This window comes from Camelus bactrianus, chromosome 11 (assembly GCF_048773025.1).
Source record: "Camelus bactrianus isolate YW-2024 breed Bactrian camel chromosome 11, ASM4877302v1, whole genome shotgun sequence".
Taxonomy (NCBI): domain Eukaryota; kingdom Metazoa; phylum Chordata; class Mammalia; order Artiodactyla; family Camelidae; genus Camelus; species Camelus bactrianus.
In genome coordinates, this window is record NC_133549.1 from 68,339,700 (window position 1) to 68,364,769 (window position 25,070).

The 25,070-nt window shown below is 33.0% G+C and overlaps 1 protein-coding gene across 5 annotated transcripts in view; it reads left to right on the forward strand.

Annotated features, from left to right (window-relative positions):
- The window catches only part of MCU (mitochondrial calcium uniporter), a 199,149-nt gene that overhangs the window by 135,385 nt on the left and 38,694 nt on the right, over positions 1–25,070 (forward strand). Inside the window, exon 1 of one of the 5 annotated variants that reach the window (XM_074374179.1) lies at positions 19,621–19,662. The exons of the other annotated variants lie outside the window; for them this stretch is intronic. Coding sequence (XP_074230280.1) covers positions 19,636–19,662 — 27 coding nt within the window. The 5' untranslated portion in view covers positions 19,621–19,635. Of the gene's footprint in view, positions 1–19,620; positions 19,663–25,070 lie in introns of those variants that run through there. 5 annotated transcript variants of the gene reach the window in all.

Below are 25,070 nucleotides of genomic sequence, written 5' to 3' on the forward strand. Positions count from 1 at the left end.
TTTTCAAGCTATTCTCCTAAAATATTCCCAATGACAGAGAGTGAGAGGTATACGCCCTCAGAACCCTAGGGCGAAGTTTCTATGAAATCTCATGTTTTACATGTGAAACTTGCATACTTTTTTTTATTCTACTGTGTACTAAGTGTGTATATATTTTTACATTTTAAGGTTTCCCCAGTATCCAAAAGTAGAGCATTCCTATGAAACTCTGTAAGCCCAAATGGCATAAAACAAAGAAGCAATTATCTTAGGACACCTCTTATTAATGGATGCACAAAATAAATCAAGATAAAGCACAGATGCTCACAGACACAGTTCAAAATTCTTGATACTGAGTGTAGTTCCCAGGATAGGGGCTTGGCAGCACCACTCACTGCTCAGAGTGTGTGTTGTCTCTATTATGGATCACTGAAAAACAAACACTGAACACTATTTTCACTTTTTGTCTTTTTTCATGAAAGTGAAAATCCTCTTTGGCTTTCTTTCAGTTAGTGAAAACACTACTAATGTAGGTCTTTCGTAAAAGTTAAGTGGGTAAAGTGAGCTTTCAGAAAGTGGGAGAATATTCTTTAGTATCAAAATGCTTTTTACCATAACTTAAAGAAAAATGCACTCTAGGGACTTGTGCCAAATTTCCCTCTAACACCAAATAACACCTGGGCACACTGTTACTTATTCATCCCTCAGTTTGATCACAGATCCTGATGACTGGAAATGCTAGCTTCTGATAAGTCACCTATGATGTGGTCTCTGTTACTTGGCACAAATGAACAGTTTGATTTAAAATAATGCCTCTTTGTAATTGTTAGTGCTCATTGACCCACCACAGAGTTTCTCACAAAATGCCAGGAAACCCAGGTCCATGCTCTGAGAATCTTTGCTTTAACTACATGCAATACTTTCACATTTCTTAAACAGGAGCATTTAAAATAATTATAGAGATATCGCATCTCATACAAGGCAAGGCCAAAGCCTTAAGAGAAATTTAAACAATCCTTATTTTCTCTTTGACCAAGAATTATTTAACAAAGAGTTTTAAAACTTCCAGTAGAAGGACTTTTTAGAATTTCTGATTTTCTTACAAATTTCTAGTTTTATTACACTATGATTACAGAATGTTTTCGTTATTTTTGCTACTCTTTGGAATTTATTGAGATTTTCATTGGGACTTAATGTGGTCAGTTTTCATAAATGTTCCATGGGTATTTGATAGGTACAGAATATGCCCATATCCTATATAGATATATATTTTAGCTTATTAACTAGTAGCCTTTTCCCTATTTTTGTCTACCTGATCTGTGATAGACTAAGTGAAAGTCCCCTGTTACCAGTATGTTCCCTGTGTGTTTCACATTGTATCTCCTGCTGTTTCTACTTTATGCTAGATAGCAGTTGTGCTATTTGATTCATAGATGTTCATAATTGTTATATCTTTCTTGTGAATTATAACTCTTAAGGAACTGCCTTAGATATCTCTTTCTTACTGTTGACTTTGTACATGTTATCTAACCTCAATGAGCGTCAGTTTGATGGCAAAATAGTATTAACATAATTAAATACATTGAAGGTTTGAGTTTTTTGTTGTTATTTTCCCCTAACTACAAAAATAATCTGTATTTGTTGATGTATACAATTTGATTAATACAGAAATGCATAAAGGGGAAAGAAAACTACTGAGGGTGGTGTTATTTTTTACTCAACTAAATACATAAAGGGGAAAAATATCCATTATCCCAGCATCCAAAGAAAACCACTGTGTTTTTATTGTGCCCTTCCAAAGCTTTTTTCTACATACATTTAAATTTTTTTAATTTTTAGTTATCTTTTCTTATTAGAGCAATGTGTGATATGTGTAAGTTGAACAGTACAGAAGGGTTATAGAGTAAAAAGTAAAAGTCATCTTTCTTTAGAGGTAAAACCGTTAACAGTTTGATGTAGACTTTCCAGACTTTTCTCTATGTATATACAAATGTGTGGATATATTTTAAGTGCAAATACTGAGTTGTACTACATAGTTTAGCACAAATATAAAATCATACTGTTCTTAATTTTATAACTTAATTTTTGTACATAAATCTCCATTATAGATTCTTTTCAGATGTGTATGTGGGCCAACCTCATTCTTTTGAACAGTTATGTAGTATTTCGTTGTATTGATATATTGTAATTTATTTAGAGTATTTCCAAATATTCACTATAACAAACTGTGCTACAGTGAACATTCATTCATTCAGTAAATATTTAATGAGCACCCTCTATGTGTAAAGCACTATTTTAGGTTTTGAAATCATGATGGTAAACAAAACTAAGTTTGGAGCCTTCATGAAACTATTCTCCAGGAAATACTCATATCAGCACTATTTTTGGTTTTGAAAACATGATGGTAAACAAAAGTAAGTTTGAAGCCTTCATGAAGCTATTCTCAGTGAACAGTCATATCTTTGTGTACTTGTGACAAGTTAAGTACAAAAAATTTGTGAAAGCAGAGCTATTGAGGCAAGGAACACATGTTAGATACTACTCAATCTAAATCTATTCTAAAGAAAAGCCAAACTCATTGCATTGTTTTTAATAACTGTCATTGTTAAGACTGAACATTTTTTCTGGTTATTTGCCATTTGTATTTCTTATTTTAGGAACTGTCTATTCATTTCTTTTTTTTTTTTTAAGGTGCCTGTTCATTTCTTAAGAATTGTAAATAACGTATGATAAGTATATAACAAATTACTTTTGAAATATACTGGACATCTAACGTTTGGTTGGATCATTAGAGTTTCTATTATTATTATAATCAATCTGACAAATAATGCAAAAAAATGGAAAATCCTCTTGCTCATGTGTCAGCAAGTCAAGATTTATTTACTGAATGACTTAATGAATCCATATATCTATCCTGTCTAAAAATTATATTCTCTGAGTTATTCTCTTCATTTGAAAGCCTGAAAAATCACTGGTGATAAAAGCAAACATTCTCTAACAGAATAAAAGGGAAGTTGCACTTTCTTAAAGAAATATTTGAATTGAATTGTTTGGATGGTTTTTTTAACCTTGCCAGCATGGATTAAAAAATTTTTTTAATTGAAATATAATTTGCATCTAATTAAGTACACAAATTTTACATGTTGGATTACTTTTAAAACTGTTTCAGAGAAAGTAGAAATCAAAAAGTTAGGATATTATCATTCACTTGGGGAGTGGAATGCGTAGAGACCATATCCATAGTGCTTTGAAGACGATCCTCTAGAAAATTTATAGTACCTTTAGTGCTATAGTACAATATTGTCTGTTAAACTAGGTAACTATTAATGTGGGATAGAAATTTAAAACGCTTTAGAAATAGAGGTGATGAAGGGCCCAAACTGATTAAATAATTTCTACATAATTAGTATTAACTTTTAACAATTTTTCTACTTTTTGCTGAAAGTATTTTCTGTTCTATTGATTTTATAGATATAGTGTGTTAATATGACTCTTTTAAAAATTAAAAAATATAAAAATAATTTTTAAAGGTTACACTCCATTTACAGTTATTACAAAATACTGGCTGTATTCCCCATGTTGTACAGTATATCCCCATAGCCTGTCTTACACCCAGTGGTTTGTAGCTCCCACTCCCCCACCCCTATCTTGCCCCTTCCTCTGCTCTCCCACTGGTAACCACGAGTTTGTTCTCTATATCTGTGAGAATATGACTTTTTGAATGATTATAATGCCACATAACTTCAGGGACCTTATTTTGAATGTAAACTGATTTTCTGTCTTCTAGGATTATAGTATAGAAGCTGTAGGATCAAAATGATTTGATAAATTTTTTTTAGTCAGGACTTAAAGATCATCTAATCATGTAATCAAAAATCCATCATGTCACAGATGGAGAAACCAAAGTTCAGAGAGAGGTGAGTGACTTGAGAGAGGTCATAGCCTCAGCCAGTACTGGAGCTAACATGAGAACTCCGACCTCCTAACTGTAGTCACTTGTTCTTCCCTTATGCCCTACTTCCTTTGGAGAGGCTTGGACTGACTGTGGTCCACAGACTTCTTAGAAGATTATCTTTGATAATTTTTTGCCAGTTTGTTTTCTTGAAAACTTCCAATTTATTTTAAAAGAAAATAGGAAACATCTTGTTTCGTGAGGGTTCTAGGTAATTAATTCAAGGTAACTCTTAATTAAGCATGTTTTCCTCATTTATGTAAGATTTCCTTTAAGAATACGTATGTGGCCTTTGAGGAATGGTGATAGCAACTGGTCAACTAAAAGATGGACACTCCCATAATTGAGAGGTCTGTTCATTCTATCCTGAAAGCCATAAGGCATTTCTGGAAGCAAATGATTCTAAGGCAGGCTCTTAGTATATTACTGAGTATTTTCCTTGGCTCCTTTGGGACAGTCATCTATCCTTGCTTCATTAACTTCAGCATCTTTAATGAGTCTAGCAGGCATAAAAGATAAACAAGACAAAGAAATTTTGTTAGCCCCATTTCCATTTTAAATAATTTTGTATTTAATTGAAATACAAATTAAGCCGGTTTGAATTTTCTTTAAAAAGAAAAATAAAAGTTTGAGTGACTCAAGCTAATAACTCTGATCAGGGCTTCCGAATGATGTCTTAAAAGTCCTTTAGTGAAACTGGCAGGGACCTATAAATGAGGCCTACAAATTTATAATTTCATCAGAAACTGAGTGAAAAGGAAAAATTATGATAAAGATAAATAACTGTGCTAGGCTGTTAGCCACTGGTCTCAGAGTCTGCCTTGCTCAACTATATTCAGTGTGTATGTATCTTCAGAATATTCAGCCTTTGTTTCTAAAAGCAAACAAAACATTGATTTCTTTGCATAATCCTTAAAGCTTCAATTTCTGTTTTGTGTTTTATACCTTACTTGAATATTAGAATATTTATTTGTGTATTTATTATTCTGTATATGCCTATAAAAAGTGAGCTGGTAAATCTGTCCAATCCTTTACAAAAACATCACCACTCAAACTTATTTTAAAATATTTGTAACTCTCAACTAATTGCATTGAATAGCTTTTCACTACAGCTTAATCAACTTGGTTTCATTCCCTGTACATTCTTCAGGTCGTGTACCAAAAGAATTGTATTTTATGTCATTTGTGTTATTCATGACTCATTGTTTCTGTATTTCTCTTAGAATAATATTCCACCCCCATTTTTCTTTGTGAGTTTTATTGTCAGAGAAGATAGATTTAAAATAATAGTTTTTAGGAGCAAAATTAGTGGGTTTTTCCATCTGGGTAATCTATTTTGTCTTATGTCATTGTGAAGGAGAATATAGCTCACAGAGGAGATGGTTTGTTGTTTTTTCCCCCGCTCGTGTATTTGTTTTAGAAACCATTTCTTCACAAAATCAGCAGCAGTTCTAAGTTTTCCTGTATTTTTTCATCCAGTTGGCTCTCATTTTCCCCTACCTTCTGCTTGCCTGTTGTAATAAAGACTCAGTGAGCCTAAGAAAGCTGCAAAACTTTCATTTAATAATGCAGTAGTGGAAAGAATGAACATACTTGCCATAAACAACACTCCAAACATATAAATCTGGATTGTTAACTTTCTTCCTAAATAGCATCTCTGCTATTAGTTTATCTGTGCACACTGAAAACTGTGGAAAAGGGGCTTGCGTTTGAAGTCCTTTCTTAGAGAATCCCCCAAATCTAGTCAATGCCTATCCTCCTACTTTTTCCTTTGTGATAAATAACCTGAAGCTTCTGTTTTATATTCTTAGTATTTTATTGTGAAAATTTTAAACTTTTATGATAGTTGGAAGAATAGCTTAATGAATCCCATGTATCCATTACCTAATGTCATCAGTTTTCAACCACATGGCCAATATTTCATCTTTACCCTCACCTATTTCCTTACACACGCACACGCACACACACACATACACAAATACTGGATTTTTCAAATTTTCCTAATTATCCCGTACATGATTTCTTATACTTGATTCATTTGAAGCAGAATCCAGACAAGGACCATACATTATATTCTCTTTTAATCTATAGATTCCTATTCCCTTAGTTTTTTTTTTTTAAGCAATGTTAAGTGACTAACAATTTACATGTTAAGCGGTCTAACAATTTACATGTTTCAAAAGCCAACAAATACATATTCCAGAATAATAACCAAACATTTTTACTTATTACCTGAAACACTTCTGTGGTACTTTTTATGCCTACTTTTTTGTCTTTCTGCTCTTTGATTACTTCTTCACATGACAACAGTTTTTTAAGGTAATTTTCTATAGAGAGCAAAAAACTAATTCAGCCTTTTCTCTAGCATGGTTGATTGAAATTTGTTTTTTATTGTTGATAGTCTGGATGTTAAAAAAAAGAGCAAATTGACACACAGATGCACTTATTGTTTGTAGTATTACTATAAACAGGAGTATTGATTAATTCTATTTTGTATTATTTCCAACAAAACTGAAAAAAGGTATGGTGCATTAAAATTGTACGCATGTGTTATCAACTATATTGCTGAGAAAGAAAACTTCATTTTGGCTAGGTGTGAATGAGGACTGAATCTTTCACTTAAATTTTTTTTCCCCTGCTGTTTATTTGTTGAGACAAACCAGATCATTTGTGCTGTAGAAATTCTCTATAAAATTTGCTAATCCTTGTGACATCTTTTAACATATTTTGCTGTCTCCTGTATTCCTGCACATTGTTAATTAAATCTAGAGGTATAATCTGATTCTATTACAGTTTTTTGACAAAACTACATCACAGGTGATTCTGTGTGCTTCCTGTTGCATCACATTACAGGGGTCAATGTTTGTATGTCTCTCCTTTTGTTAAGATATATTAGCACTACCCCCAATTTTCAGTTTAATTTTTTTAAGAGCCTAAAAACCTGATGTTGAAACTTTGCTTTAAATGTATCAATTTGGAACTTTTAACATCCCAAAACAAATTTGTTTTTCTTTTATAATGTTAGACATGTAATGCTTTCTTTAAAAAAAAAGACTCAAAGAACAATTCTAATTCTCAGAATAGACCTTAAATGAGAACTGTATAGTGAAAAAATCTACTTAGTTAAATTAAGGTAGATTCTCTTAAGCTTTGTTTTCTTTTTTCATTTCACAGATATTTAAACATATAATAAACACTTATTGAGAGGCCATTATGTGCTAGGCACTGTAAAGGTAACATAGTTCCTGCTTTCATGGAGCTGTTGTCTAGTAAAGGAAAAGATATTAAACAAATAATCTCACAATTAAATATAAAAATTATAATGTTTAAATGCTTACAAGAGAGATATGAAGAACTCTTAAGAGCATTTATTAAGGGGATTTGACCCTGGTTTTATTATTCATAAAATAACATATTCTGTTAATGTATTATTAGCAAGATAAACTAATGGAATGGAAAAAAACTTGAGAAAGAGAATCATTGATTTCTGTCTAGATTCTGTTTACTTACTTAAACATCTAATTAATTAATTAATTAATTTTCCAAATAGAAACAGTCACTTAGTCAATCTAGTCAATAAGCAACATGAAATAGGAAACTTTGTAATAATCTTTAGACATACTTATTTTGTTTTACTTGATGATAAAAGATTTCTGTGAGAAATACTTAGGAAAAGAATAATACGAATTTAAAGAATAGTTATATTTTACAATGACATACTATCATCACTAATGAATATTAGGTTTCTTTTGTCCTTATATTTAGCAGTTGGCTTACATTTTCTTCCACCTGCTATCTCTGAAACTCAGCCAGATTCTCTTGTTTTGGCTGTGATGCAGATCTCATTACCACCCAAATGAGAAAGAATTCAAGTAAATGTTTGCCCTGAAATTAGATGAGTCTACTATAGAAAATTTTTGTGATATAGGAACAGTCATGGGCATTTGAAATACTAACTTTAAAAAACATATAGAATCCCTAGCAAATATTTTACAATTTCACTCAAGAACAAAGTTCCCTTCAAAATTTGTTAAATTTTCAGATGAATACCCTATATTCATGGGATAGACAACTGTTAGATAAAGGGAATGATAAGACTCTAATAACACACATTTTTTAAGGTCATGTTTTAGAAGAAAAGTATCCTTCTAGTACCTTGAGGAAGAGTTGGGATTGGTTTATTTTGTGGAACACATTGAAAATTATAAATTTTAGCTTTATCCTTTCAGCAAAGAGAAACCAAAGAAAATGTTTTGAACAGGGGATGGTATCATCCAGTCTTTATTTGGGGGGTGGTTCGTGTGCACTGTGCACTCTGATGAATATTCAGAGCCTGTTGCAGGAGTAGTTAACAATAGTATTTTTTTTTAGTGTTTCTGAGTGTAACTACTTTTATATATTAGCCCTTTGATACCTCACATCTGGATTTATATACACAAAAACTAAGGCTCAAGGTAGTTTAAAAAAAAAACTTGCTTAAAAATCACAAAGCTGGTAAATGGGGGAGCTGAGATTCAAATCCATTTCTTACTTCATTTCTACTTGTGCTCTTAACCTCTGAATTATGCCAATGTTAGTAAAAACAAATAAATAAATAAATGGGAGTGAAAAGGAGCAAAAAGGGTGGTGGTGGACTTGCTAAGATATGGATTTGGCTGGGAGTAGGAAGTGAAGGCTCTAAGATGGCTATGAGGCTTAAAGCCTGAGAGACTGACCAGAAGATTGGAATTAGAATTAATCAAAATAGGAAACACAAGAGTAGAACAGGTTTGGAAACATATTCGTTCAAGAAACTGTAGATATATTTGATAGAGGTATCTAGCAGTTGAAAATTTGGATCTGAAAGTCAATACAGAAAGGACTCAAATTATTATTTTTATTGTGATAATTATTTGAAGTTCTAAGAAAGGTTGAGCTCTCCAGACATAATGAAGTGTGATAAGACAAAGGCAAAGAACAAGCCTTAGTAAGGGATATTTTGGAGACAGCTGAAAGAGCAGTAGTCAATGAAGAAGACAGAAATAGTCAAAGACACAGTAGGGCAAGAAGTAAATTCAGAAATTCTTACAGCATCATAAAATTCATAGAAGAGAATTTCAACAGGGAGGAGGTAGTCAGCAGTGTCAGATGTTTCCAAAAGGTATTAATACATGAAAAAAGAGAAAAGGGCAATGGAAAATTTGATAGTGAAACTAGTTTGGGTAGAAAGTAGAATCATTGAAGGTAGAGTTTGTAAAGTGGCTAAATAGATGTAGTATACAAATAGACGTGTTTAAGATTGGGGAAAAGAGCCATTGAAGTTGAAGACATTAAAGATGTAAGAGAGAACTAACTGAAGTAATAAAGGGATTAATTAACTTTGCAAGGGAATACAAATGCCTCCTCCCCTGATATAGAAAAAAAGAAGAGAGATACTAACATTGTAATTCAACTATACAATAGTTGTATAGTATAGGAAGGAAGGGAGGGAGGGTGGGAGAAAGGGAGGAAGGAAGGAAGGAAAAGAAAATTGGAAACTTTTCAATGGAAAAGAGAGAAGTTATGGGAGTGAATTTCAGAAGATCTTGACCTCTAATGTAGGAGGTAAAGTCATTTACTGTAGGGAAAAAGTTGATTGACTACTAGAAATATATGAAGGCATTTAGTGAGCAAACCTCATCATCTAGCTAAAGTTGGATAATGTGAATTTGTAGCAACATCAGTTAAGACAATTTTTGAAGGTTTATTTTAATAGTCCTTGCCTCATCCTATGACAGGAATTGATAAAGTGGATTTATTAGAAGTAAGGGTTGGCGGTGTGGGTCTAGGATGTCAAGGAAGGTGAGACGCTAGATGACGTAATTAAAATAAGGCAATACTAAGGGAAAAATAAGGACGATAGGCCTGGATATGCTGAGGGAGAATATTGAAAAAGGCTTGGTAACTTCTTTTGGTTACAATCAGTAAGAGATCAAAGCTGTTCAGCACTTGCTTTTAGCAACAGCATTTCAGTTTTCACTATTTGTTTACTTCATGAGGTCACACTTTGAACCAAGATACTTTAAACTCAGATCTTTCACTGCCAGTTTCTTTAAGTGAAAATGCATAATTTATAATGTAGGAAAGATAGGCTATAAAATAGTAGATGATCAGTTTTAAGTACACACTTTTCAATTTTTTTTGTGGTGGTGGTGGGTTTGAGAAAAAGGTTACTGATGTTAAAGGGAACTTGCATTGCAACGTTGATGAGCCAAAATAACATTTGTTGAGATCTTGTTGATGTGTTCATGTATGTTTTTTGTTGAACTGAATTGGCGTTTTTATGAGATAAGCATTTTCTTGTGCCTGTTGAAGTTATTTGGATAGTAGAGATCCAATGTAACCAATAGACTTGGTCTTCTATAAATCTGTGTAATAAGATTTATGCTATAGGATCAGTGGGGCTCATTTGGATTATTCTTACGGTTGGATTTTCTTTTCCTGATTAGGCAGCCACCAGTCCTTGTTTGTTTTTCTCTCAACCAATCCCTTCGAATTTCAAGGAGGAGAGGAATCTTTCAAATTTTTAGTTTGATCGAAAGACACACTGTTAATAAAAATGCATAAATTGTCTTTGAGTTTATCGTTTAATGATTTCCTCTTATCTCTGTATTCAGAGACTGAGTAATGAGACTATCTAAATATTTGAAAAATAAATTTCATATTAACCAACTTATCTTTGAAGACGAGTCATAGTTTCTCAAGATAGCATAAATGTTTTTTGAAAATAATTTTACCAAAAGACCCTACTGACTTTTTCAGTCTAATTTTGGTACCTGTGAAATTCTAAATGATGTCTTTTCCTTCAATACCAGTACAGCCTAAAACATTCTTCTGTGTCTAACTTTTCAGGAGAAAAATAAATTTCATTCAGCCACATCTGTGTTCTTATCATTTATGTGCTAGATATGCTATATAGAACATATTTCAGGAAATGATATTATCTCTATTCATTTTGGATATGTATAGTGCTTTTTTAAATATGGAAAGTGTAATACTTTTAATGTGTGTTTTCAAGGTTTCTTATACTTGATTATTGATGTGAGGTGGAGACAGTGGGCAGAACAAGAGTCAGAACAAAAGGAAGAAAAGGGACCTGTGATCCAGTGACCAGAGAGACTAGAATTCTGTAAAGAGATTTAGAGGTTGAATACAGGATGTGAAGGGGTAAGGGAACTTGGGATGGTCTCTAAGTGAGTAATCTTAAGTGTTCATTATTGAAGATACACTCTAAAATAGCATTTGAAGTGAAGGACTGTTTTCTGACAATAGCTAATATAAACGTATCATTATTGCAATATGAAGCAAATTTTTGCAAAGCAACATAAAGAGGAAGTAAGCTTTCTTCTCATTACTGCTTTAAATAATGTTTTATCAAATACTTAGATTTTCTGTTGTCTGTTTGTTAGTGTCCTGCAGGAGATTGGTGGAGCGGGACATCTAGTCCTTGAGGAAACATAAGACCTACAGGTTGACAATTTAGTCATCTCTGTGGCTTGGAGATTGAAATGTGCTTCAACTGTCACATCTTATTCCTGGATCACTTTCATCAATGTCCTTTCTAAGCTGTACTAAACATTAAATAGCATGAGGACACACTGCTGCCAGCACTTGGAACACAGTCTAGTTTTTAGTTCAGTAGCCAGCCCAGTTCTGGAATTTTATATACTGAGGATGACTCATGTCATCCAAACAGATTCCCAAAAGGAAGCTGAAATGAGACAGCATTTAGTAAGATGAATAGAACCTACTGGAACACAAATTCAAATGATATAGCCAGCCATAGACTGCTAGTGAGAGTCACTAACCAGCCAACTTGGAAATTAACACTTAGAGACAGAGGATCTTTTTATGAGCAAAGGCATCAACTAGCAATGTGATGTAAGATCCAAAGCTGTAAACAACTCTGAAGACTGTAGAAACCCAAACCTTTAATTATAGAAGGTGATTTTTAAAAAATCAGGCAAAATTGGGGAAAGAATGTAAGAGGGTTTGTTAATTTGAATACCATATCTTTTGATATTTGCACTAAGGATAGCATATTATTGTGATTTTTTTTTCTGATTGTGAAATAATACATGATTACTCTAAATATTTTGGAAACTATACAGACATAATCACCTAAAATCTGTTTGGTACATGTCCTCCTAATCTAAACATAGATTTTTAAAAACATAATTCAGCTTCATATGGCACAATGTGTATTAAAACTAACAGCAAGATGTTTTAATACCTAGACCCAAAGAGTTTTAAGCGTTAAGAATCACCTAATCTAATCTCCTAAAATTGGAGATTTTTGAACCAGACTGGCACATGATGGAAAAAGGCAGTTATACACATAGATATTAACAAATGAGGGCCAAATCTAATAGAAGAGTTTAGTGATGGTCAGGTGAAACTGCTAATTCTAATCCTAAACCTAATTGTAAGCATGCTATGGAAGTCTTTTATAGTACAGCACTCTGCAGCTACTTTTAATCCAAGTGATACAACTGATTTGGCACGGCTGCTCGAACAGATCTCCAAACAAATGTTGTTCCTGGCACAGGCGTCTTCTAAGCAGTTCTTTCACACTGCTGATGTTGGATTTTTATCTTTCACTCCCCTATGCATTAAAACCTATCAAGCCTATAATTTATTGCTTTTAAAGATTAGCTCATCTTAAAGTATAATGTGTGAGGAGGAGACTAAAGATAAAGGTAGCAGAGTGAAGAAAGTTTTACTCTTCCCTTTCTCCTTAGAAACTCACTAAAAATAAGAAGACAGGCAACTAGAAAAGTCTATCATTAGTGAAACGAGGCACAAGGTTAAACCCAAAAATACAAACGATGAAGCATAATTTGCTAAATACTGCAAAATCTAGACCACGTGCAGAAGGATGCTGAACCCCTCCTGAGAATCCAAAGCAATATACTGATTTCTCTAAAAGTAAGTGTTATATTACTTTAAAGGTCTAACCAGTGAGCCTTTATTGGAACTGTGATGTGCATTGTTCATAGACTCAAAAAATTATAGACATGATTTGTTACAGAAAATAACAGTAACAGTTTTTTAAAACCTCACCAGCACAAGTATTAAGAAGAGGTAACAAGGCAATAGGAGGAGGTGAAATGTCAGTGGGCAAACCTGAGGAAAGAAGTGTAAGAGAAAAGGGAAAAGCATTAGAATAATGAAAACCACATTAGAAATTTTTTAAAGAGAGAGTAAACCAGAGACATGGCTGAGAGTCTTGAAGAAATTGCATAACATTAAATAAGAAAATATAAGATATAATATGGAGAAGATGGTAAGAGAAACAAAGGAGATCTAACATATATACCGGGGCAGCAAACTTCTTCTGTAAAGGGCCAGATAGTAAATATTTTAGGCCTTGTAGTCAGTACAGTTTGTAGTGCAGTCATTCAGCTCTGCCTCTTACAGTGCAGAAGCAGCCATAGATGCTGTGTGTGGCTGTATTCCAGTAAACGTGTATACAAAAACAGGTCTGTCCAATAATGCAGAAGATCCCTGCTTTGCCCTTATTTCCCACTAAGCAGTCTGGGTTTTTCCTGCCCTATTTGCTGAACTCTGTTCTTAATGAAAACAACAAATGGAACTGAAAATATATTTGGAGCTATAACAAGAAAAAAATTTTTCCTGAAACAATTACAAATTAAAATCAAAATGACTACCCTGTGACCTGGGAATAACTAATATAGATAAATTAATATTAAGGTATGTCTTGGCCAAATTACTGAACTTGAAGAATAAAGAAAGAATTATGTGGACATCTAGGTAGTGGGGTATGGGACAGAACTCGGACTTACTTTAGCTTTTTCCTCAACTTTAGCTTTTTCCTCAATGAGAAACAATGGAGGAATGTCTACCATGCCCTGAGGTTTACCTAGGATTTTTTAACCAGCCAAGTACTTTAAGCGTGAATACAACACATAAATGTACTCTAGCATGGAAAAGCTCAACAAACATAAGACTCATAAAACCTTCTAAAAACAAATTACATCATGATAAAATATACCTAATCTGAAGATAAATCAAAATAAAGAATTCAGAAATAAATTGATTAAAATGGTGTAATAATGAGAAATTAAATTCATTTCATTACAGAACCTACATACCTCAGTGGAAATTATACTTTTAGAATAGATTGTAAATTTGTAAACCATGATATTATAAAAATAACATAACTAACAAATCAGGTGGAGAAGAGGGATAGAAGGAAGTTATAAATGTATTCCTTTCTTCATCTTTCATAGCAAGGAATCAATAATTACTCCTTAAAGTTGAACATAGCAAAATTTTTTTTTCATAGTTTTTTTCTTAACTCTAGAGGGGTCTTTTAGGAAGCAGTATGTTGTACGATGTAGCACTCACTAGCAGTTCTTCCATTTTACATCAGCTTCTCTTCAGATCATTCATGAAAACTTTTAAATACTCTAAGAATAACATGTAAGAATGTGCTGGAAGGGGTAAAAAAATAAGAATTTATTTGGTTGTACAGAAGAATTTTTAGTAGTCGTTTAAGTACAAGGAAATTTCCTCTGGCCTCCTACACTTTAGTAACTGAAAAGTATTTTCTTCCAGTCAGTTGACGTGTGCTTTTTAAGTAGCTAATACAATATGTAATCATCTTAAACTAAGGCATAACCTGGTTATTGAGTTATTGAGCTTCATTATAAAAAATCTTCTGGGAAACTAGGCAAACAAGCAAGCCCATTTAAACAGGATGAGTTGGTAGCATAATGTCGTAATTTTAATAGTTACATTTATCAGTTTAATTAATGAAAAGTGTTATGCAGCAAACTTATTGCCAGTTTTTTTTTAAATTTCTTTTCATTGATGAGAATTTATAATTACCTATTGGAGTTGGTTTCCTTCCTATTCCTGCCGTGGCATACACTCTAAAATCAGTTTAACCCAGGATCCAGAGAATGGTCTTTGGTTGATTGTCTCCCTACAACCTCTTTTACCTCCAGGCAAAGCAAACACCTTGTATATATACATCCCAAATAAAGTCATACAGTAACTAAGCTTGTTCTTGGGAGTAGACTCTCCTCAGGTACGTTTGTTTCTTACCCTTCTACCCGGCACCTTTTACACAATACAGTAATAGGGCACTTTAGGTCCCACCAGGTTCCATCTCATCACATATCCTGCAGAGTGCCAATATTACTTGGTTTTATTGACCTAACCACCTTCTTAATAGCAGCCTGAGGTGTGCTGGCTTGCTAATACTTTATAAGGAAACCCAATATTATTTTGGGTAAGTATATTAATCTGTTTGTTAGGTGTTGCTTGCAGTGGCCACTGGCCTTGGGTATTAGAATTATTGTCTTTAACATGACAGTTATTAAGTGGTTATTATAAATGAGCAGTAAAAGAAATACGTGACACTGTTTCTGTTTTCAAAGGGTTTGCAGTCTATTTGGGAAAAGTATTATAAATGTCAGTAAAAGCTGTAAGTATCTTATTTTGTATTAGTAAAGTGATAGAGGGAGAGTAATAGAGACTTTAATGGACTTGAGTGACCCAGAGGGCTCTGAAATTTTATCCCAAAGACAATTAACGTTTGAGTGCCTTGCATGTACTAAGTACTTTAAAAATTCAATCAAGTACTAACTCTAACCTCTAAAGGTGGGTAATATTTTGACTTGCTTAATTCTTTTAGAATTTTATAAAATGGAAAATAACTGTTTGAAAATAGGCAAAATCAGCAGTGTTCAACTTCCCTCTTGGAAAGGAATTAAATGATACGGCAATAATAGAGTAGAAAATTTAAAAGACTTAAACAGCTTATAATTGATCAACCATTCTGGCTATATTATAGGATTGAAAAAAATGTGATTTTGGATGTAAAGCTCCACTTGGTAATCTAGGTCATTGTCTTCTTTTGTGACTTTCAGTTTTTCATGTGCTCCAAATATAGAATGATTATGGGGAGGAGATAGACTAAGTGTGAGCAAACCATGATTGTTCTGTTGTGGTAATAATGATATTCACAATGTTTTGCTAACTTACTCAATAAAAATAAGAAAGAAAGTACTGTTCTGAGAAGCCACTTAAGTTCTCCTTTGGCCTTACTTCTATGAGTATTTCTATTTTAGAACCTTGAAATCCTTTAACACACTCTGATTGTAGAATTGACCAGCTTCTATTTATTGCACTTGTTAGTGAAGATCAATTATTGAATTATTTAGTAGTGTTTAATCAAAAGAGGGAAAGTGTGATATTTTGGCCATCCTCAAAGAGCTTCTGTTGTCAAGGCATGTAAGACAGCATTGACTCGGAGCATTGTTTTAATGAGGCTATTCAATGACATTAAACATATTGGCACTGAGTGTTCTTACACACTGGAAATAAAAGTAACTTTTAACTCTTAATGCTCTTACTCCTCCTTTTATAAGAACATTAATTCAATATTTAAACAGATGCCAGTTTTGACTCTGTCGTATCTCGAAAATACTTTTTTCCTGCTGGGCAGGATAGGAAAAGATTTGAAATGTTTTACTGAGTGCCATTTGAAAATTTGATGAAAGAACCTCATGAAGAATGTTATCTGGATCCTAAGAAAATAAATAATAAATATACAATATTGTATACAATACAATAAATTTAATGCTACCTTTGCTCCCATCCCCAGTTGCAAAGCTCTTTCTCCCCAGAGAATACTACTGTAAAAATGATATCTTTCTCATACATTTTAATTATTATTGTATATACTATACATAAATACATGTGAAAAGGAAAACAATAACGTGTGTATATATTTGTTTCTTTTATACTTACATATGGAGTACTACAGTTTACTTATCCTTCTATAATTTACTTTTTAAATCTTGAGATTTATCAACTTATAGACCTATTAATAGCTTTTAATTCTAAATTAACTTTGTTAGAATTATTATACTTAATTGACAAAAATATTTATTCTGTTCTAAGTTATAATCTTTTGAAATCAAGCTGACTCTGCCCCCCCAAAAAAGAACTTGGTTTGTATTATTTTGCCCTCTCAAAGATTGAGTTTACTCAGTTGTATTTTAAGACGATAAAGATACTGTCTTTTGTCAAATAATGATGTAAGAAACAATTTTGTGAAATTTCTTATTTAATCTAATATCCAGAATGTTGAGGGAACCCTGTATTCACTTTTATTTAGAGCCTCCTGTATAAAGCACTGCATCAGAAATTTCTTTTAGAACTTTGTGCTAAAAAAATATTTTGCCTTTCTTGATAAATTGTTATGCTTCCTCCCTTCAGTTAATGGGAATTATTGCTGATCGTGTTGTCGTTTTGTCTTGGGGGCTGGGAGACCATAATAGTTCCTCTATTGTTCCTCTAACAAATTACAACAAACTTTGTGGCTTAAAACAACATAAATTTATTGTCTTCTAGTTAAGTAGGTTAGAAGACCAATACAAGTCTCACTGGTGTTCGCAAGTCTGTGTTCCTTTCTGGAGGCTCTAGGGAGAATCTGTTTCCTTGCCTTTTCCATATTCCAGAGGCTACCCCGTTGCCTTCACCCCTTCCTCAAATGACAATGGGGAGAGTCTTTCTTGGTCTTTGTCACACTGGCATCTCTCTGGTTCTCTATAGCCATGTCTTCCTCTAACTGTTTGAAGTCCCCGTGGTAACATTGGTCCTATCCAGATAATCCAGGATAACCTCCCTATTTTAAACTTAGTTTATTGGCAACCTTAATTCCACCTGCAACCTTAATTTCCTTTGCCAAGCAACATGCCTACAAATTCTGAGACTGAGAGATGGACATCTTGGGGAGAGACATTTTTCTGGCTACCACAGAGGTTTAGAGCTAAATATGGAACTTAATTTAACCACTTTAATGGCCCACATCAAAACTTCTTTTTATCCCCATCTTTATTTGCTAATATTTCTATTTTTCTTGGTCCTGGTTTTTTAAATTTCAGTTTCAGAATTAAAAAAATTACCACCATTTTTATGGTGTGTTTGTGGTGGTGTTGCCTCGAATTCTTTGTAGAAAAAACCAAGGATAAATAAAATAATTTGAAAATTTAGACCTTGTGCATGCTTAGAAAATGAAGAGGATGGTAGTGATAGTGGTAATGGAGAGATATATGTGTACACACACACACACAAAAGGATCAGCCAGCTTTGAATTATATATAAAAATCAGCTTAACTATTAGATTTGGTCTTGCCCTTTGTACTGCACTAAGACCTTTATTTACTGTTATTCTTTTGTATTAATTTTAAGTAATGTGTTTATTATCCAAAGTTAAACTCTGAGACAGCTTTATTAAGAATATTTTTAAAAATCAAGCAAATTAAAATAAATCCCCATCACCAAAGACATTTAAAGGAGGAAAGTTTACCTAAATCTGTGTATCTATATGAGGCCAGAGCATTAAAGACACATAATACTTATGAAGGTTTTTAAACTCCAGTTAACTGATGGTGGATTTGTTATTCTTCTGATATTCCTGTTGGGTGAAATCTTGAAGGACTGTGAAGGAACATTGTCAGCTAGTACATGGTTCTATTATGTTCGTATTCCAGATTGAGATTTACAATTACACAGGACAGTTATGTTAGAAATGCAGGCAGCATGTTTATTTTGTTTTTAACTAGGTACAATAACAGCTAATAAAGGAAAAAGGAATTAAAAAACAAAATCAACTACTTCGCTATTACTTTCTCGTTTTATATATCAGTTCTCGTGGTATATCTATTACACTTACACAACACGTGGGAGGGTGGAGAGTAATTTTTATAGCAGCTGTTGTGTCCCTCTCATCAACAGAGGAATAAAAAGGGCCTCTGGTTATTTATATTTGTGAGTGGTGGCTACATTCTTTTTTATTATTAGCTGAAGCTGGAGTGAAAATGAACATCACAGAAGGCTTGCTTTTGATTGGAAATCATTTACTTCATTAATATAAGGAAGATGTGACAAGACTTCGCAGTACCACTTCTTTCCTTACCCCTTTATATTTTATCCTTAGCTAAGAAAAAATTAAAGCAAGTCTGTAACCAACGGATGAAATATAGAAACAAATGGGAGTATAAGTAACTGAAATCTTACATATAATGATTTTTCCTTTTCTGTCCTAGCTTTTCTCTTGCATTTTAAAGGTTTCAGAAAAATAAATAAATTCACTATATTTTACTTTAAAAAGGAGAGAAGACTATAACAGGATATTTAGAGGTCAGTAGATATACTTATGTTAATTCTTTTTCTTTCTCAACTTTTATTTGGAAAAAAATTCAAACCTACAGGAAAATTGCAGAAAGATTATGATATACAATCTTACACCCTTTACCTAGAGTCATCAGTTTATTAATATTTTGCCACATTTGTTTTATTTCTGTCTATATCACACACATACATGAACACATGCATACTATTATTTATTATTTTCTGATTTATTTGACATTGTCAGACATAATCCTTCACCTCTAAATGCTTCAGCCATGTTTTTCTGAGAATAATAACATTCTCCTACTCTTGTTCAAAATACAGAATCTGATTTTACTTTTTCCCAATTCTTGTCTATTACCTGAGTTTTATCAGCATTCAAGAACAAAGGAAGCAGTAAGGGGGATTATTAATAGCAGCCACCCACTTTCTACGTTATTCACCACTACGCATCTTTCAGAAACCAAGCGTGAAAAGGAAAAACGGAGGTTGATTTTCAAATCTAAATAAAATTGATGGACGAGACCCCTATAGCATTAAAAGTAAGTGCAGTTTCTTGAGCTATCACATACAGTTGAATCATTCCCCAAATACCTGTTGGTATTTATTTTTATAAATTTATTGACTTTCAGAGTTGGAAGGACCTTACAATGTATGTTGTATAACTCTTTCATTTTACAGATGAAAAGAACTAAAGTTCAAGGTCACACAACTAGAGATGAGACTGGAATTTAGCTTTTCAGAGTCTTAATGCAGTATTCTTTCGGTTATGTCATAATTGCCTCCCCACAAGCCCTTGTTGCTTATGCCGGGGTCTTGATAAATGAGAAAAGTAAAATGTCTGAGACTACTCCATCTAACTAATGTAACCCCCTTGAATCTCATCTGAACGAACTACAGCAGTGCGTCTCAAGTTCTAATGTGCCTGTGAATTTCCTAGTCATATTGTTAAAATGCAAATTGTGATTCAGTAAGTCTGAGGCGGGGCCTGAGAATCTGCATTTCTAACACGTTCACCAATGCTGCTGCTGCAGATCCGTGGACTACATTTTGAGTAGCAGTTATCTAGACCCAGCACAGAAATCTCATAGTCCCTGGGCACCAGCAAAGTAGAAAAAAACTACAAAATATTTCAGTTATATAAAGTATAGAGAATAATATAACACCTGTTTACTCATCATCAAGCCAAAATGAAATACTTTTAAAAGTTGTTATTTTCCTAACTTTTATGCCACTTCAGAACAGGGATTTTTATCCCAATACATTAATTTATAGATGGAACTATATATTTACCCAATATTGTTATAGCAGCAAATACTGAGATTCCACAGAATTTAATGGTAATATGGAAGGAAATATTAATTCAGGTGATGAAAATAACTGTAGCCAAATTGAACTGTCAGTCAAAAAGGGCAACCAATGAAGTTCCACTGTTACTCTCAATAAAAAACATCTTTCAAACCAGTTACATTTATTCATTTAGCAAATACTTTTTTTTAACATTTTTTATTGATTTATAATCATTTTACAATGTTGTGTCAAATTCCAGTGTTCAGCACAATTTTTCAGTTATACATGAACATATATATATTCATTGTCACATTTTTTTCTCTGTGAACTACCATAAGATCTTGTGTAGATTTCCCTGTGCTATACAGTATAATCTTGTTTATCTATTCTACAATTCTGAAATCCCGTCTATCCCTTCCCACCCTCTGCCCCCTTGGCAACCACAAGTTTGTATTCAATGTCTGAGTCTATTTCTGTTTTGTATTTATGCTTTGTTTTTTTGTTTGTTTGTTTTTGTTTTTTAGATTCCACATATGAGCGATCTCATATAGTATTTTTCTTTCTCTTTCTGGCTTACTTCACTTAGAATGACATTCTCCAGGAGCATCCATGTTGCTGCAAATGGCATTATGTTATCGGTTTTTATGGCTGAGTAGTATTCCATTGTATAAATATACCACATCTTCTTTATCCAGTCACCTGTTGATGGACATTTAGGCTGTTTCCATGTTTTGGCTATTGTAAATAGTGCTGCTATGAACATTGGGGTGCAGGTGTCATCCTGAAGTAGGATTCCTTCTGGATATATGCCCAGGAGCAGGATTCCTGGGTCATATGGTAAGTCTATTCCTAGCCTTTTGAGGAATCTCCACAGTTTTCCATAGTGGCTGCACCAAACTGCATTCCCACCAGCAGTGTAGGAGGGTTCCCTTTTCTCCACAGCCTCTCCAGCATTTGTCATTTGTGGACTTTTGAATGATGGCCATTCTGACTGGTGTGAGGTGATACCTCATTGTAGTTTTGATTTGCATTTCTCTGATAATTAGTGATATTGAGCATTTTTTCATGTACCTTTTGATCATTTGTATGTCTTCCTTGGAGAATTGCTTGTTTAGGTCTTCTGCCCATTTTTGGATTGGGTTGTTTGGTTGTTTCTTATTAAGTTGTATGAGCTGCTTATATATTCTGGAGATCGAGCCTTTGTCGGTTTCATTTGCAAAAATTTTCTCCCATTCCATAGGTTGTCTTTTTGTTTTACTTCTGGTTTCCTTTGCTGTGCAGAAGCTTGTACGTTTCATTAGGTCCCATTTGTTTATTCTTGCTTTTATTTCTTCTAGGAGAAAATTTTTGAGATGTATGTCAGGTAATGTTTTGCCTATATTAGCAAATACTTATTGAGTACTCTCCCATGTAGTTTACATTCTGATTTCTTTCCCTTATTCTAAATTTATATGCTTCTTTGAACTGTCTAAATGATTATTTAAAGGTACAAACGCTAGATTTTATGGGACAGTGAGTTCTTTAAGTATTTCGCGTTTTGTTTCTTTGTTGTTTAAAAGTAGTAACTAGCAGTATACTTAATGGCCATTTTAATACAACATGGAATACATTTGAACCTACAGCAGCTAAAAATAAAATAGAGATATAATATATATGAAGAAATTTGCGCTCTGAATATCTCCCAAAATGCTTATAGAAATAATAGTCACTTCCTTATTACTCAGGGTAGTTTAGCAGTAAAATAGCAAAGCAAAGTTATAAGACTTGTCAAAGATATTGAGGTATAAGGAAGAAGACAACTCAATTAGATATTTATTAAGCTTCTACTTTCTCCTAGTGTAGGGGTTAGGGTACCAATATATGAGGAAATGAAGGCAGTCTTCAGAGTGATCATTACTCTGAAGTGGAAACAGGCATCTAAACAGATAATTAGAATACAGTGTGACAAATGAAAACAGGTATGGCCAAAATCTAGGAGCAGTGCAGGAAAGTTGTAAAGGAAATGGAGTTAGAGAATTTAATACATTTAAAAATGATTCTCATAGCAAGAGACTATGAGAATTAAGAATTTCTGTAAAATAGAGAGATGGATAGATAACATGATAATGTACAATTTAGGCAAAGAATATAAAAAGGTGTTCATTGTATAATTCAACTTTGCTGTATATTTGAAAAGTTTTATACTAAAATAAAGTAATAGTTGTAAAAAAAAAAAGCAGGTAGGATAATAGAGGGGCCACAACTTTCACTTTACTTATAAATGTAGGTTCTTAATAAACAGCAAGGAAAGAACAAAATAGAAAAGGACTTTGCAGTTTACTGTGAGAAAGGCAGTCTGTCACTTTAAAAAAGCAGAAATGCCTTACACTGATATCATTAACATATCTGTTATGAGAATCAAGAGAGTAAAAATGCATCCTTTAAGGAAAATGTCGCAACTATCAGGGTATAAACACATTCCAAATGTATGTGTAGAATTGCCTCAGATACTAGGGACCCAGACTGTCTACACAATGAAAATTTAGTAGATATTGGACTCTGGTTCTTATCCAGTATAAACCATAGGTTGTAATTTGGGGATGATGCCAAAATCTAAAATAGAATCCTTTTTTATTGATGAAGTTAATATATACTAACAAAAAGTTCTTCATATTGCTTTGTTTTATAGATGTGAAATTCTCTTGGAAATCAAAGATATATAAATTGAATTATGACTTCCATTATGAAATAACAATGTATTACAATGGGAGAAATGTTGCTGATGTTATAATAAAATGTAGGAACTGTTTTAAATAACATATTCAAGGAGAAAATAATTTTCTGATATTAAACTGTAATGTATAATTTAACTCACGAAATAGAAATACCAGTTTCACTTAACCTGTATCAGTAATTTTGTTTCCTTGGTGAGTTATTGAAAGGAGAATGAAATATGCCCTGTAGTTAGTCTAACTCTTTAAATGTTTTTATGGTACTATTTGAAGATATTCTCCTTTAAACCTTCAGGTTTCTACCTGTAACATCATCAGGTGTTTATATTGTATAAGCTCTTTATTTAGAGATAGTTGTGGCTTTTGAAATGCATTAAATTTATTAAACTCTTTTCAATAAGAATTTGATTAAAGAGATTGATTTGTTCTGAGTTTATATTTCTGAGTATCTTAAATTTTGGTAGAATGTTAGTCATTCAAATGTTGTCACATTTATATTGTCACTTATCCTTAAGTGAAATCAGCCTTATGAAGTAGTCAGTTTTGTTGTCATTGCAGTTTTTAATTTAAAAGATGGGGAAACAGACTTCAGGGTTGAAATTCAAGATAGTCAAGTTGGAACTAGCCCCAACTCTTCTAACTACAGTGTTTTCTCCTATATCAGATCATGAGGGTTTGAAGCCATGGTGCTTATTTTAGTATATTGGTAGAATTGAAGTAGTGCAGAATTATTGTTGATGTAATGCTTCAATAGGTTTATTATATCGATAAATATGTGGACAAAACTGATGCGAAATTGTAGAAGCTATTATAGGTACGTTTTGCTTTAGAACAAGTGAAATAGTTTTACACTGTAAGTCCTAGTTTGCTCATAAGCACTGGATTCTAGAGATAGGTTTGGCAAAATTGTTGACACGTGGGTACTCTGGTCTTAAAGAAATGAAACTTTTGGAACATGAATTGAGAGGATCCATTCTCATAACCATTCCTTGTTATACTAGGGGAAATTAACAATGGAATATCATTTGACATCTAAACTCGTGGTATAGTGAGGCTATTTATAACAAGGTTTTAGCCATGGACAAATATATTTATAAATATATATGGTTATTCCATCTGAAGCTGTTTGACATAATTAAATAGTATTTATATATAGCTTGACATAAGTAATAGTTACTTGTTTCCTAATGAAATTAGGTTTCGGATTTTTGTAAAATAAAGGAAACTGGGTCAATAAGGAACTACCCTTTTCCTCTTTCTTTCTTTCTTTTCTCTCTTTCTCTTTTCTGTTTCCCCTCTCTGGTCTAATGTCTAACTGGCTGTGAGTATTTGGGAGTATTGACAGCTTATTTAGATTTGACAGTCTTCCCAAGTTACTTGCAGGAATATATTGCTGAGTTTGCTCTTCTGAACAATGAAAGGTGAGTGTAGGGGAAATTGCATAATTTATGATAGAATTTTAAAGTAAGTTTTGACTTGAATTTAATAATTCACTCTAGGGACATGGAATGTCTTTTTATAATACTAAAGCTTGATTTTTTAATTATCTTGGATCTTATGACTTGGGAAAATAAAGTTATAGTGTTTTATAGTCAGATTCTGACCTGATAATTTTTCTTTTTTCTTCTCCTGAGGTTAAGATTTAAAGGAAATGGTTGTAATACCAGGGCAGATGTTATATTTTACTTTCACTAGAAGCACCCCCCCCCATTTTTCCTAGAAGTTCTCAAGTTACTTACCAAGGATGTGGACTATCTCAAACTAAAAATATAAACTTACATTTTCTTTTCAAGGGACCGTGTCGACACCCATTCACCTTGTTCATTTGGCATTGATTGCCCAGAGATTTACTCTTTCTCTGATGATTTCTGCACATTCTGAATATTTACTTTCTTAACTCTAATCTTGTTCTCTACCTATAAAATATAAATATATGGATAATACATGCC